Source organism: Bos indicus, chromosome 8, assembly GCF_029378745.1.
Source record: "Bos indicus isolate NIAB-ARS_2022 breed Sahiwal x Tharparkar chromosome 8, NIAB-ARS_B.indTharparkar_mat_pri_1.0, whole genome shotgun sequence".
In the NCBI taxonomy this organism is placed as follows: domain Eukaryota; kingdom Metazoa; phylum Chordata; class Mammalia; order Artiodactyla; family Bovidae; genus Bos; species Bos indicus.
The window spans coordinates 39,941,254-39,953,747 of NC_091767.1; the positions used below are offsets into that span (position 1 = coordinate 39,941,254).

Sequence of the window (12,494 nt, forward strand, 5' to 3'; positions counted from 1 at the left end):
AGGTGAGGACTTCAAAGGAGCCTCACCTGCTGGGTGTCCCCACCTGGGCCAGGTCTTGGAGGAAAGGAGACAGTTGGTTCCAACACCAAAGAGGAGCATCCCAGGGCCCAAGTTGTAAAACAGACAACCTGGCAGAAATTCAGAGTCGAAACTGGAATAACTCATACCTCTGAGCAATGGCTCAGACATTCACCTGATCCAGTGATGTGTCAGGAATAAATCACTTAAATACACCTTGTTTAAAAACAAGCAAATATGACTTAAATATTACTTTCAATAGAAAAGAAATGTGGCGAGCAGGGGAGCTCAAGGATGCGACCTCGGTAGATTTGCAGAGTGGAAAGGGAGAAATCTGATAGGTCTCCCTTCCCCTAGACTTCCTGCGGACCATCACTGCACATCCCTGAATTCAAGCACAAATCTGGCAGGTTTTCCGTGCCTGGGTACTGGCAGCGGCTCGTCGCCGCGTGGGCAGGTACCTTTACAAGCACTGACTAGGAAGAGTGACCGACTGTAACATCCAGTCTCCCTCCCGCCGGGGACCGGACCATTTCTGAGGTTAAGATGCCTCTTTCAGTTCAACCGCAAACCATCATCCACACTCGCTCTGTCCGGACAACGCATGGTTCAGGGAGGAAAAAAAGGAGGGGAGCAGATAGGATTTAAACAATTAAACCACATTTGCTTCCAAACGGTAAGAATCAAGACCTTGTTTCCCTTTCCCCCTTCCAAGCCCCTATGATCATTTTGGGTAAAGCAGGAACCCGAAGCTCACGGAGCACGCAAATGGGTGTCCCGGAGGAGCTTTGTTCTTAGTACGAAGAAATCAGCACCCTCGAGGGTAAGCCCCCGCGCGGTGTCGGAAGCCGAGGGGGCGCCGAGGAACCGAGCACCGGGTGCGCCAGCGCCATGCCGATCCTCACACGCGCCCGCCCCGCACGCGGCCTGGGTGCTGGGAGCGTGTGAGTGCGCGCGTCGCCCACCCGCCACGCATCTCACCTAGCACCACCGCGACCACGGTGGAAAGTAGCAGCCAATTATTCCTCAGGAAGCGCTTCCAGTCGCATCCCTTCCTCGCCGGCTTCCCCATAGCTGGCGCCCGGGCTCGGAACCACAATAGAGGCGGCCGCTATTGTGCGTGGGGCTCGCCCGTGCGCGCGGGGGCCGGGGAAACCCTGGGACGGCCGCTAGCTCCGCGGCGCAGTGGAGGGTTGCGGGCGCGACGCGGAGAGGGCGTGCGCTAGCTGCTGCAGCCGCTGCTGTCACCACCGCCGCAGCCGCCACCTGAGCTCGTGCGCCGCGCCTGCCGCCCGTGCTGTGCGTGGCGGGCGCGCCCGGCTCCTCCTGCCGCCGCCGCGCTTGCGGCACCCGGGCCAACCAGCAAGGAAGGAGGGAGGAGCGGCCGGCCCAGGGAGGCGGGTGCGTGCGTGGTGCGCCCGGGGTACCGTGGAGCAAGCCTGGGAGGGCGTTCGCGCTGTAGCTGGAGCCGGGTCGGCCCTCAGGAGAGCAGTGTGCTCCGCCCCAGTTTCAGGCTGGAGCCTTTCGCTTTTTTTTTTTTAAATTGGTCAGGCTAGGTTTTCGGATTTACGGTTTCCTCTGCACCCTAATCCTTGCGGGGCGGAGGGGCGGAGTCAGTGGCCCCTTTGGCTTGAACTTCAGCCTGCACACCCCCACGCCTCCTCTTTCTCCACGCAGTGCAGCACCCGAGTGGGGAGAGTTGGGGGGAACTGAGTTCTGTTTTGGGTGCCCTTTGCTTCTCGGACTTGCCAACAGCCTAGAAAGCCTGAAGCCTCTAGGAGGAGTGAAAGAAAGAGTGCTAGGGGCAGAACGGGACTTTGTGAACTTTCACACGAGGTTTCTAACCCGCCGCCCCCAGAGGTATTATTAACTCTCCTGTTTGGGTCCAGGGAGGTGAACCTCCTACAGGACTGTCTGTGGGCCCAGGGCTTGGAATGGACCCTCTTAGAACTTCGCTTCCGCTCCTTGAGGCTGCCTCTGTGGCCGCCCGAGGCCCCAGAGCTGTGAGACTTGGCAAAGTAATTAAGACTGAGAACCCAACCGAGCGGAGCTGAGTAAAAGGTGGGCGGGCCCATCCCACAGGCCAAATGTTTTGGAAAGGCAAAAGCAGGAGAGTTGGAGAAACTAGGTAAGTGCCGCGGAGTGGATTTTCTAATTCTCTTCCGTTTTTACTCAGTTTTTTTTTTTTTTTTTTTAAATTTTCACCCTAGCTTATACAAAACGTTTTTCTTCCCTCAACCACACTACCACCTCGCAGCTCTAGTCTTGCCTTCTCGTCAGCTTTCCTTAGGTTACCGCAGCCCCGCACCTTTTTGCTGTTGTAGAGTCTCCTCCAATTGGGGAATCTCCCCAACTAAATTTTTCTGATAACTAACTCCTCACAATTAGAGCGTCATTCCTTTGGCGCTTTGACAGAAGTGTCCTGGAAGAGAAAGTAAGTTTTATGAACCATGTACACTTTAGTATGAATGAGCTTATCAGCTCATTTTCAGAAAATAAATTTTGAGAAAGGAAAGATAGAGGAATACCAAAGTCGTTGTGTGCCTGGGGAAGATCTGAAGAGATGTCAGAAGAAGGGAAACTATTAAGAAAGAGGGGACAAAGATTTCCATCCTGCAGTAAAAAGGCTGGAAATACTCAGATGTCCAGCATGAAAGGAATGGTAAATATTTTATGGAACTGCCATGCAGCTGTACATTATTCAGCCTCTATAAAGGAAGTTTATGACATTTCTAAGAGCATAGGATGGCACATGTCATAATAGGGAAAGCAAGAAGATTAAAACTGTTTATATAGTGTGATCACAACTGTGTAAAACAAACATAAAACAAAGCCATGTACTTAGAAAAAAGTCTAGAAGGAACACAAAATTTTAACAGTGCTCATCTTTGGGTGATAATATGATGTCTGAATCTTTTTGCTTTCTATCCTTCTGTATTTTCCAAGGTGTTTATCATAAGCACATCCATGCCCATTACACTTGTAGATAGGGCTGTATTTAAGGAATAAACAGGTCCTAAAGAGAGAAAATGGAGAAGGCAATGGCACCCCACTCCAGTACTCTTGCCTGGAAAATCCCATGGGCGGAGGAGCCTGGTGGGCTGCAATCCGTGGGGTTTCGAAGAGTCAGACACGACTGAGTGACTTCACTTTCACTTTTCACTTTCATGCATTGGAGAAGGAAATGGCAACCCACTCCAGAGTTCTTGCCTGGAGAATCCCAGGGACAGGGGAGCCTGGTGGGCTGCTGTCTATGGGGTCGCACAGAGTCGGACACGACTGAAGTGACTTAGCAAAGAGAGAAAAAAGTTGAAGAATCTAAGACAAACTTTGTACATTGCAGTTTTTGGAGGTGTAGTAAGACAGTTACACCTGGGTTTTGGGGGTAGGATATATTTAGGTTTAAATCCCAGCACCACCATTTACCAGTTGGGTGTTCTTGGGCAAGTTATTAATACTTAAATTTTTTGTCTCGCTTTCTGCGTGTGTAAATGGAGGCATTCACAGTATTTATTTCATGAGGGTACTGTAAGAATTGAATACAAGCATGTATGTAAAAGACTTAGAACAGTGCCTGGCACACAGCAAGTGCCATCATGAGTTTTACTTGGAGTCAACCTAGGCAGGCGTTTTCTTACTTCCTCCTCTGTTCCCTGCCTGTCCTGAAGATACGTTGAGCCATTTCACACACATACGAACCTTTGTATATTGATTAATAGTAATTTCCTTTAAATTACTGTCAGGGACCCTAAATCTATTGTACTTTCACACCTAAAGCTCACATAGTACATACTCATTTTATGCTTCTTTGAACTATGCAGTCTAAAAGTAGGGTAATATAAAAAGGAGAATAGAGTCTAAACATATACGTTCATTTTGCAATAATTAACATCTCCTGCATTAAAAGTTAAGAATCTCAGAAGTTCAAAGCATGTAGGCCAGATGAATTTTAAACTGTGTTTATGCTTTACTAAAATGGTAGTTCCACTTTAGCTGGTAACAAAAGATAATTAATAAGCAAACAATTAATAGTGCACTTAACATTTGCCAGACGCCTTCCTAACCACTTTATACATACTGACTACTTTGGTCCTCATGACAGTTCAGTGAAGTAGGGACTATTATATCCCATGGGGCTGCTGGAAAAATCAAATGAGATCTTGTGTATTATCATTATTTTCATTTTAGAGCTGAGGAATTTGAGGTAAAAGAAGGATAAGTAACTTGCTTAAGTTCCCTCCACTAGTCAGAGAAGGATCAAGGGTTGAACTCAGTGGTCTTGCTCAGCTAAGTGCACAAACTCTGCATTAAACCACCACCTCTACTATGAGAAACAAATATAGAATTGTTATGGGAAAATTAGTCTTGAGTTATGTGAATTTTACTGTCCACAAGATCATCAAGAATCCCTCCATCCACATCCAGGAAATGCTTTGGTGTCCTACAGTGCTCTGCTCAAGTGGAAGCTGCATGCGCTTTATGGGGCAGTGGTTGAACTCTTGAATCATCTCTCCATTGCTGCTATAAGCACTCAATAATTCTACCTGATTTCTCTGCCTAAGACAAGAAATGGAATAGGAAGCATCACTTTGGAGAGGGAGGAGGTTGGAGACCCCCGTGGTGCTCAAGTTCTGTTCTTTTCTACTTTCTTAGCCTGGGCTAGTCATGGGCACAAATAATTGCAAATTGGACAGGAGTGGAGAAGCATTTCTCTTGTAAACTACCTGAGGGGATCTTAACTACTCAGCTCCTGAAATAAAATCTCCACTCTTCTGGGATAAGATCTTAAAGCCAAGTGGAAAGAAGTGTTAGGATTTTACCCCTCCAGTAGATCTCCCTTTTCCCTTTCCCCTGGTCCCTCAAATTCTTTCACCCTGCTGAAATATACCTTTGGCCAGTTCTTACTAATTACATTTTGCCGGTGTGTCTGTTTGCCCCTTCCTTCCATCCTCCCTCCGTCCCCCTCCCCCTTCTTCGTCCTCTCTCTCTTTTTACCATTTAAGTAACTCTGACATTTCCCTTATTGTTATTGTTTCTCTCTCTCTCTTAAATTGTTAACTTACGGACTCTCTTGTTAGTTATTAAAGAAAGGAGACTTTGACATTGCCACACAAGGTTAAGTCAGTGGGTGACAGCCTGGCCTTATATATTACTTGGCATAGAAATGAAAAGGGGCATTCAGAGACAAAAAGTAAGTCATCAGCTTCTGAACATCTCTTAAAATAGTATGCTGGTTGCATTCTACCACCATAAAACATACACAGCTGGATGCTTTGTCCTCATGCTGTGATAATGGGGAGAAGGAGGTCATGAGTACTGGAGTCTCCTTTAGCATCCACAGCAGGGATTCATGACTGGTAGTAAGAAGGATGCTGTCAGCATATTCCAATACCTTTTTTTTAGCAATCTCTTTTTTGTCTTCCAATTTTGATTTGGATTTCTCTTGGGATTAAAAATTAAGGGGTAAAAGAAACTATAATTCATTAAATCTCCACAGTAATACTCCAAGCTATATTTTATAAAGATTATTTGGCCTGAATAGACTTGTCTTTTAGTTAGATACCCTTGAAGTCTTGAATCCAACAGAACTTTGCCCCATAACTTTATTACTCACTTAACAAACTGAAGAGCAATTCTATTTCATTTTAGAATATGAAAAAAAAATTATCTGTTTCGTAGAAGCTGTGTGTCCTTGAACAAGTCATTTAATCTCTCTGAACCTTGGTTTCCTCATCGGAAGATATCATTTACAGTAATAAATATAAATGGTTAATACATATGAAAATCTTCAGTCTCACTAATACTGAAAGAAATGAACATTTGAACCAATATTTACTAGCTGAACAAATATATTTTAACATAAAATTTTAAAATTCACAATTTTGAATTTATAATTTGAACATTTTAAATTATAAACTTAGAGAGGAAAATGGAAAATGGGAAGTGTCACACAGTGCCAGTGGACCTAGAAAATGCTATGATTTTCTAAGGATAATTAGGCAATGTGTAACCTTTCTATCAAAAGCATTTGTATTTTTTAACTCAACCATTCTACCTCTAGAAACTTATACCAACAAAATACTAAAGGGCTGTTCATCCCAACCCAGTTGGAAAAAAATTAACTGTCTAGTAAAGTGAATTGGCTAAAAGTTTGAGAAAGGGTGTAAAAATACACTGGACAACCATGTAGAGACTGAAAAGCATATTTTAGCAGAATATTAAATTACATGAGAAAATGGTAAATACCTACATATAACTATGTTTTGAGATGGCAAAAGTCAATTATTGTCAATAGGTGGGTTTTTTTGTAATGAGAATGCAGTAATTTATTATTTTTTATCTAAAAATATAAAACTTAAAATATGTATAATTCCAAGTAAGTCTGTATGTGTGTGCATGTGTGTGTATAAGAGTAGTGATATGGATGTTATTAATGTGCTCTTTTTCTTTTGCATTTCTGAGCACATGTTCTTTGCCCTGCTAAGCCAAGGTGTTCATATGCTTGGGAGATTAGGATTTGTTACAAAGGAATTTAAAGAAAAAAATGTACTAATATTAGACTTCTGTGTGATATGTGGGATTAGGTAGCAAGAAAGAGTGTTATTGTGAGAAAGAATGTCCCCGTATTCCTTCATCTCTTCACTAGAATATCAAAAATCCCAGCTCACAGAATTGCCCTGTAGTGTAGGAACGGAATCTTCTATCTATAGTGGCTGTCACTCCAGTGGAGCAGGCAGTTGAGACACAGGGGGATTAGAAAAAACACTTTCTTGTCAAGGGAATAATGGCAGGAAGGGAAGGGAAGAGAGATGTTGGTCCTGTTTTCTCTCTCCAGGCAGACTGCATCCAGTAAGGGGGTACATGTTAGCAAAAAGGGGGTGCAGCTCTGTCCCCTACTCCCTATTAGAAGGCTGCTTCCCAAGCTGTCCCTTGCCAATCTGGAGTACAACTATATCAACGCCAGTGTGGCAGGACAGTGTGGTCAGGCAGCAAGAGACTCAGATTTCACTTCTCAGCCACTCTGTTCCTGGTAGCAGGGATGCTGGGCTGATGGGATGGTCATGGCAGGATGAGAAGACCCTCCTTAAAGTCTAGGAGAGCACCCGTGTGAACTGGCCTGATGTAGAGAGACTCACTTATTTGTCACTTTGCAGTAGCTGCTGTGAGACAGAGGCTGTAGGTAGAGATGTCCCTCAGCTCTAAGAAAGCCAAGGGAAAGACAGAACACATCTTCACAGCTGCAGACTTCAACCAAGAAGGTGCACGGGGTAAGTTCCAACAGAGGGGACAGTGGTCTGGAAACCTTTGTCTGAATGAGTCCACACGTTACCCTGGGTTGTTAACTTTGCAAAGTCTCTTTTATTCTACAGTTGCCCCTCATCTCATTTGCTGAGCAGTCATTTGTCCTACAAAATTCTTTGCATTCTGGATTTGGCTTGTTCTTTCTTTTTTTCCTTTTTTAAAAAATATGGAACACTTCACGAATTTGTGTGTTACCCTTGCATAGCGGCCATGCTAATCTTCTCTGTATTGTTCCAATTTTAGTATATGTGTTTATTCATGGTGGCAATTATTTCGTTTCTCTACCCCCACTGTTTCCTTTAAGCTGGTAGTTAGATCTGGAGATTTGATATTTAGCAATGCTAAGGTTGAAAAGTGGATTCTGATATTGCCAGCCTGATTCATCTGTGATAAATTCACCAACAACCTTTCGAATATGATTTTGGCATCTGATGGTAATTCATTCTGTCATTCCTTCTGAACACATTTGCTGAGATTCTTCCATAGAAAGGATTTCTACCTCATCAACTGTTTGTTACCCTGAAATACCATGTATGGAAAAGGCAGGATTCATGCTTTATTTCTCCTCTTTATTGGTTTTCTAGGTAATAAATTGGTATACTAGCAACATCCAACGGTGATTGATGAGGTTCTGTTTTCTTATTCTTTGTTAGTATTATTATGAACACGTGGATTTACATGTTGTGGATGGTTTTATGTGTTGCAGTCAGTTACAGTCATGATTCTTTCCCTTGTTCAAATTTTCCCATCTTTGGTCAGTGGGAGCCCCTTCATTTTGAATCCTGTGTCCTTTTGACAGAACTGTTTATCTTCAAAAGTGTCCTTATTTTCTGGCTTAGCAAATGTCTCAAGACCATCATCCCATACATTTCTTGCCCTGGAACTCTCTCTAAGTTGCTCAGTCGTGTCCAACTCTTTGCAATTCCATGGACTGTAGCCAAGCTCCTTGGTCCATGGAATTTTCCAGGCAAGAATGTTGCAGTGGGTTGCCATTTCCTTCTCCAGGGGATCATCCTGACCCAGGGATTGAAAGCGAGTCTCCTGAATTACAGGCAGATTCTTTACCATCTGAGCCACCAGGGAAGTCCCGGAACTAGGCACAGCCATTTCTCCAGACAGTCTGGGATCCTCTTAGTGGAGAGTAGTACTTAGAAACAATGATCTTGATGATGGGAGGGCTTGTTGCTACTAGGTTGTCGATGTTTCTAGCCCTTTTTAGTGGATAGCACTCAGAAATACATATTTCATAGTAAGAGACAAATAGATAATGAGTTCATACTGATGTTTCCTGTATAATTTTTTATTATTGCAAAATATTCATAATAAATTTTACCATATAAACCATTTTTAAATGTATAGCTTTGTGACATTAAGTACATCCACATTGTTCTGCAAACATCACCACCATCCTTTTTCAGAGCTTTCTCATCTTCCTAAATTGAAACTCTGAACCCATTAAACACTGACTCCCCACTCCTTTTTCCTCCAGCTTCTACCATTCTGCTTTCTGTATCTATGAAATTCTCTTCCTTTTGTGACTGGTTTATTTCACTTATCATAATGTCCTCAAGGGTCGTCCATGTTGTGGTATGTAATTCCTTACTTTTTAAGGGAGAATTATATATACCCTGTATTTATATACCACATATTATTTATCCATTCATTCATTCATTGATGAACACTTGGGTTGTTTCCATCTTCTGGCAATTGTGAATAATACTACTATGAAAATGGGTGTATAAATACCTGTTTGAGTCCCTGTTTTCAATTCTTCTGTGTTATGTACCCAGAAGTAGAATTGCTGGATCATATGGTAATTCTATATTTAATACTTTAAGAAACTGCCATACTGTTTTTACATTGACTGCACCATTTTACATTCTAACAAGCAAAGGACAAGGGTTCCAGTTTCTCCACATTCTCATCAATAATTGTTGTCTTAATAGTAGGTATCCTAATGGATGTGAATCAATTTAAATTTAAGATTACATAGTTTGGATTAAACTTCCTTGATTTTACTTTGAAAAGCATAGTTCCTAAAGACATGAATTGAAGTGTTTATTTCCTAATCATACTATATATAAAATAGTTTTTTTAAGTGTCAATATTACTTCTAATAATAAGACCACTGAATGCAGCTTAAGATTTCTTTGTGGTTCTTTTGACACCAAAATCTTCCCTGGTGGCTCAGATAGTAAAGAATCGCCTGCAGTGCAGGATACCCAGGTTTGATCCCTGGGTTGGGAAGATCCCCTGGATTGGGATCCCTTGGGATTGGGATCCCACTCCAGTATTGTTGCCTGGAGGATTCCATGGACAGAGTAGCCTGGTAGGTTAAAGTTCATGGGGTTGCAAAGAGTCAGACATGACTGAGTGACTAACACTTTGACTTTCACATTTTTCACATATACCTCAAGGGATGTATGGTCAAATTTTCGTGTTTGAAAGTCTCTCAACAAACATAACTAAACAGAAAACAGAGTCATAGACACAGAGAATAAACAGGTGGTTCTTTGGGGGTGGAGGATTGAGAGAAATAGATGAAAGAGATTAAGAGGTACAAACTAAGATACAAAATAAATGAGTCACAGGTATGAAATGTACAGTATGTGGAATATAGTTAATAATTATGTAGTATCTTTGGTGACTGATGACAGCTATTCTTATCATGGGGATCATTTTGAAATGTATAGAAATATCAAATTACTATGTTGGGTACTAGGAATTAACATAGTGTCATGGGTCAGTCATATGACGAAAACAAACAAACTCATGCAAAAAGAGATCAGATTTGTGATTACTGGGGGTAGAGGAAAAGGGATTGGATGAAGGTAGTCAAAAGGTACAAACTTCCAGTTATAAAATAAGTAAGTACAACATGATCAGTATAATTAACACTGTTGTATGTTGTATATGAAAGTAGTTAAGAGAGTAAATCCTAAGAGTTCTCATCATAAGGAAAATTTTTTTCTATTTCTTTAATGTATCTGTATGGATGTTCACTGAAGTTATTATAGACATCATTTCATGATGTGTGTAAATTAAATCAGGATGCTATACATCTGAAATTTATACCTCAATAAAGCTAGAATGAAAAAAATAATCTATGGGTAGAATTCCAAAGAAAATGGCCTCAGAGTCAAAAATAATAAAACAGCACAACATTGTGAACACACTAAATACCACTGAACTATATATTTTTAAATGGTTAATTGTATATTATATGAATTTTACCTAAATAAAAAAAAATTGAATTAAAAAAAGTCACTTGAAATAATTATGCCATCAATTTGATATACAGTTAGAACCATAGGTTTCCATTTGTTTTCATTGAAAATTTTTTTTGGCTGCAAGGCATAGCATGCAGGATCTTAGCTCCCCAACCAGGGATGAAACCTGCAATCCCAACCACTAGACCACCAGGAAAGTCCATTTTCAAATTTTAGAAATTGGATTTTAAAAATTCAGTAATTTTTTAAAGTATGTAAAACTTTTACACAGTTCAGTCAAACTGTAAAACAGCACAGTCAGAGAATTCTCATGTTCATCTCCCCTCTCCTTTACTCTGCTGCCTCCCAACATATATAACCGTTAGCAGGTAGCTCCTACAGTTTACTTTATGCTATAGTTGCTTCTTTGTAGGAAATAGAAAGAAATGTTTATAGTCACATTCTCCTTCCCTTTATTACACAAAGGTGACATTTTACAAGGCCTGTTCTGGGCTTCTCTTGTTTTTCATTTATCCTGGTGCTTACCCAGTGTTACAAGAGATTTTCCTTGTTCCTTTTTCTGTTCAATACTCCTTTGTGTAGTTCTTATTATAAAGAAATCTTCCTCATTCCTTTGAACTGCTATGCTACTGTATGAATAAACCTATAGTTTATTTAACAAACTTCTACAACTACTATGGTGAACCATATGAAGGCTCCTCAAAAAACTAGAAACAGAGCTATCATATGATCCTGCAGTCCCACTCCTGGGCATATATCTGGAGAAAACCATAATTCAAAAAGATACATGCACCCCAGTGTTCACTGCAGCACTGTTTACAATAACCAAGACATGGAAGCAACCTAAATGTCCATTGACAGATGACTGGATAAAGATGTGATAATATACGTGGATTAAAGTGAAGTTGCTCGGTTGTGTCCGACTTTTTGTGACCCCATGGACTGTAGCCTGCCAGGCTCCTTCGTCCATGGAATTTTCCAGGCAAGGATACTGGAGTGGGTTGCCATTTCCTTCTCTAGGGGATCTTCCCAACCCAGGGATGGAACCTGGGTCTCCCAATATATGTGGATATATATTATCTAATTTAGCAGATACGTATTGTTAGATTAAACTTGCTAATAATTTGTTAAGTTTTACATCTGTGTTATGAGGGATAATGTTTTGTAATTCTATTTTAATGTCTTTGTTTTTTAAATCAGGGTAATACTGACCTTATATTATAAAATGATTTAGTTTTTCCTCCTTTTCTATGTTCTCAAAAAGTATATTGTTATTATTTTCCCTTAAAAGTTGGAATTCACCTGTGAAGTCATCTGGACCTAGAATTTCTTTGTATAAATTGTTAACTACAAATTCAGTTTCTTTAATGGATGTTGGGCTGTTGAAGTTTTATATTTCTTTTTGGATCAGTTTTTGATATGTGTCTTTTAATGAATGTGTCCATTTCATCTGTGTTGTCACATTAATAGTTGTCTGTAGCATATCCTTAATGTCTTATAGGTCTGTTTGATGTCCTCTGTTGTACTCCTCACATTGATAATTGGTGTTTTCATATTTTTCTTGATTAGTCTGGGTAGGAACTTACAAATTTTATCAGTACCACTCTGACAGACCTAGCTTTTGGGTTCCCTGATTTTCTACACTCTTTTTCTGGTTGGTAGGCCACATTTTTGGGGTTCCCTCATCTCTGATCTTGGACTCTAAAGTTCTGGCTGGTAAGGCAATTTTCTAATGATGTCAGTAGACTTACTGCCTTTAAATAGATTTTATTTTGTATTTTTTCTGGCTTTTCAAGTTGTTCTCACCAGGAGTACATGTTAATACTTCATTATAGCCAGAAGCAGAATTGTGAGGGAAATAATTGCAGGTAGCTGGTATTATAGGAATGGAGAAGGCAATGGCACCCCACTCCAGTACTCTTATCTGGAAAATCCCATGGACGG

The 12,494-nt window shown here is 41.1% G+C and overlaps 2 protein-coding genes and 1 pseudogene across 3 annotated transcripts in view; 1 reads left to right on the plus strand and 2 right to left on the minus strand.

Moving 5' to 3' along the window:
- Positions 1–1,444, minus strand: part of SLC1A1 (solute carrier family 1 member 1) — a 75,325-nt gene extending 73,881 nt beyond the window's left edge. Inside the window, exon 1 of the mRNA XM_019966002.2 lies at positions 1,000–1,444. Coding sequence (XP_019821561.1) covers positions 1,000–1,090 — 91 coding nt within the window. The 5' untranslated portion in view covers positions 1,091–1,444. The remainder of the gene's footprint in view (positions 1–999) is intronic.
- Positions 1,445–1,527: 83 nt separating this feature from the next.
- GLIS3 (GLIS family zinc finger 3) overlaps positions 1,528–12,494 on the plus strand; it is a 695,814-nt gene continuing 684,847 nt past the window's right edge. For both annotated transcript variants that reach the window (XM_070794225.1, XM_070794226.1), the window contains exons 1-2: positions 1,528–2,146; positions 7,173–7,286. The gene's annotated coding sequence lies outside the window, so the exon portion shown is untranslated. The remainder of the gene's footprint in view (positions 2,147–7,172; positions 7,287–12,494) is intronic.
- LOC139184751 (U6 spliceosomal RNA) lies at positions 7,481–7,580 on the minus strand (annotated as a pseudogene).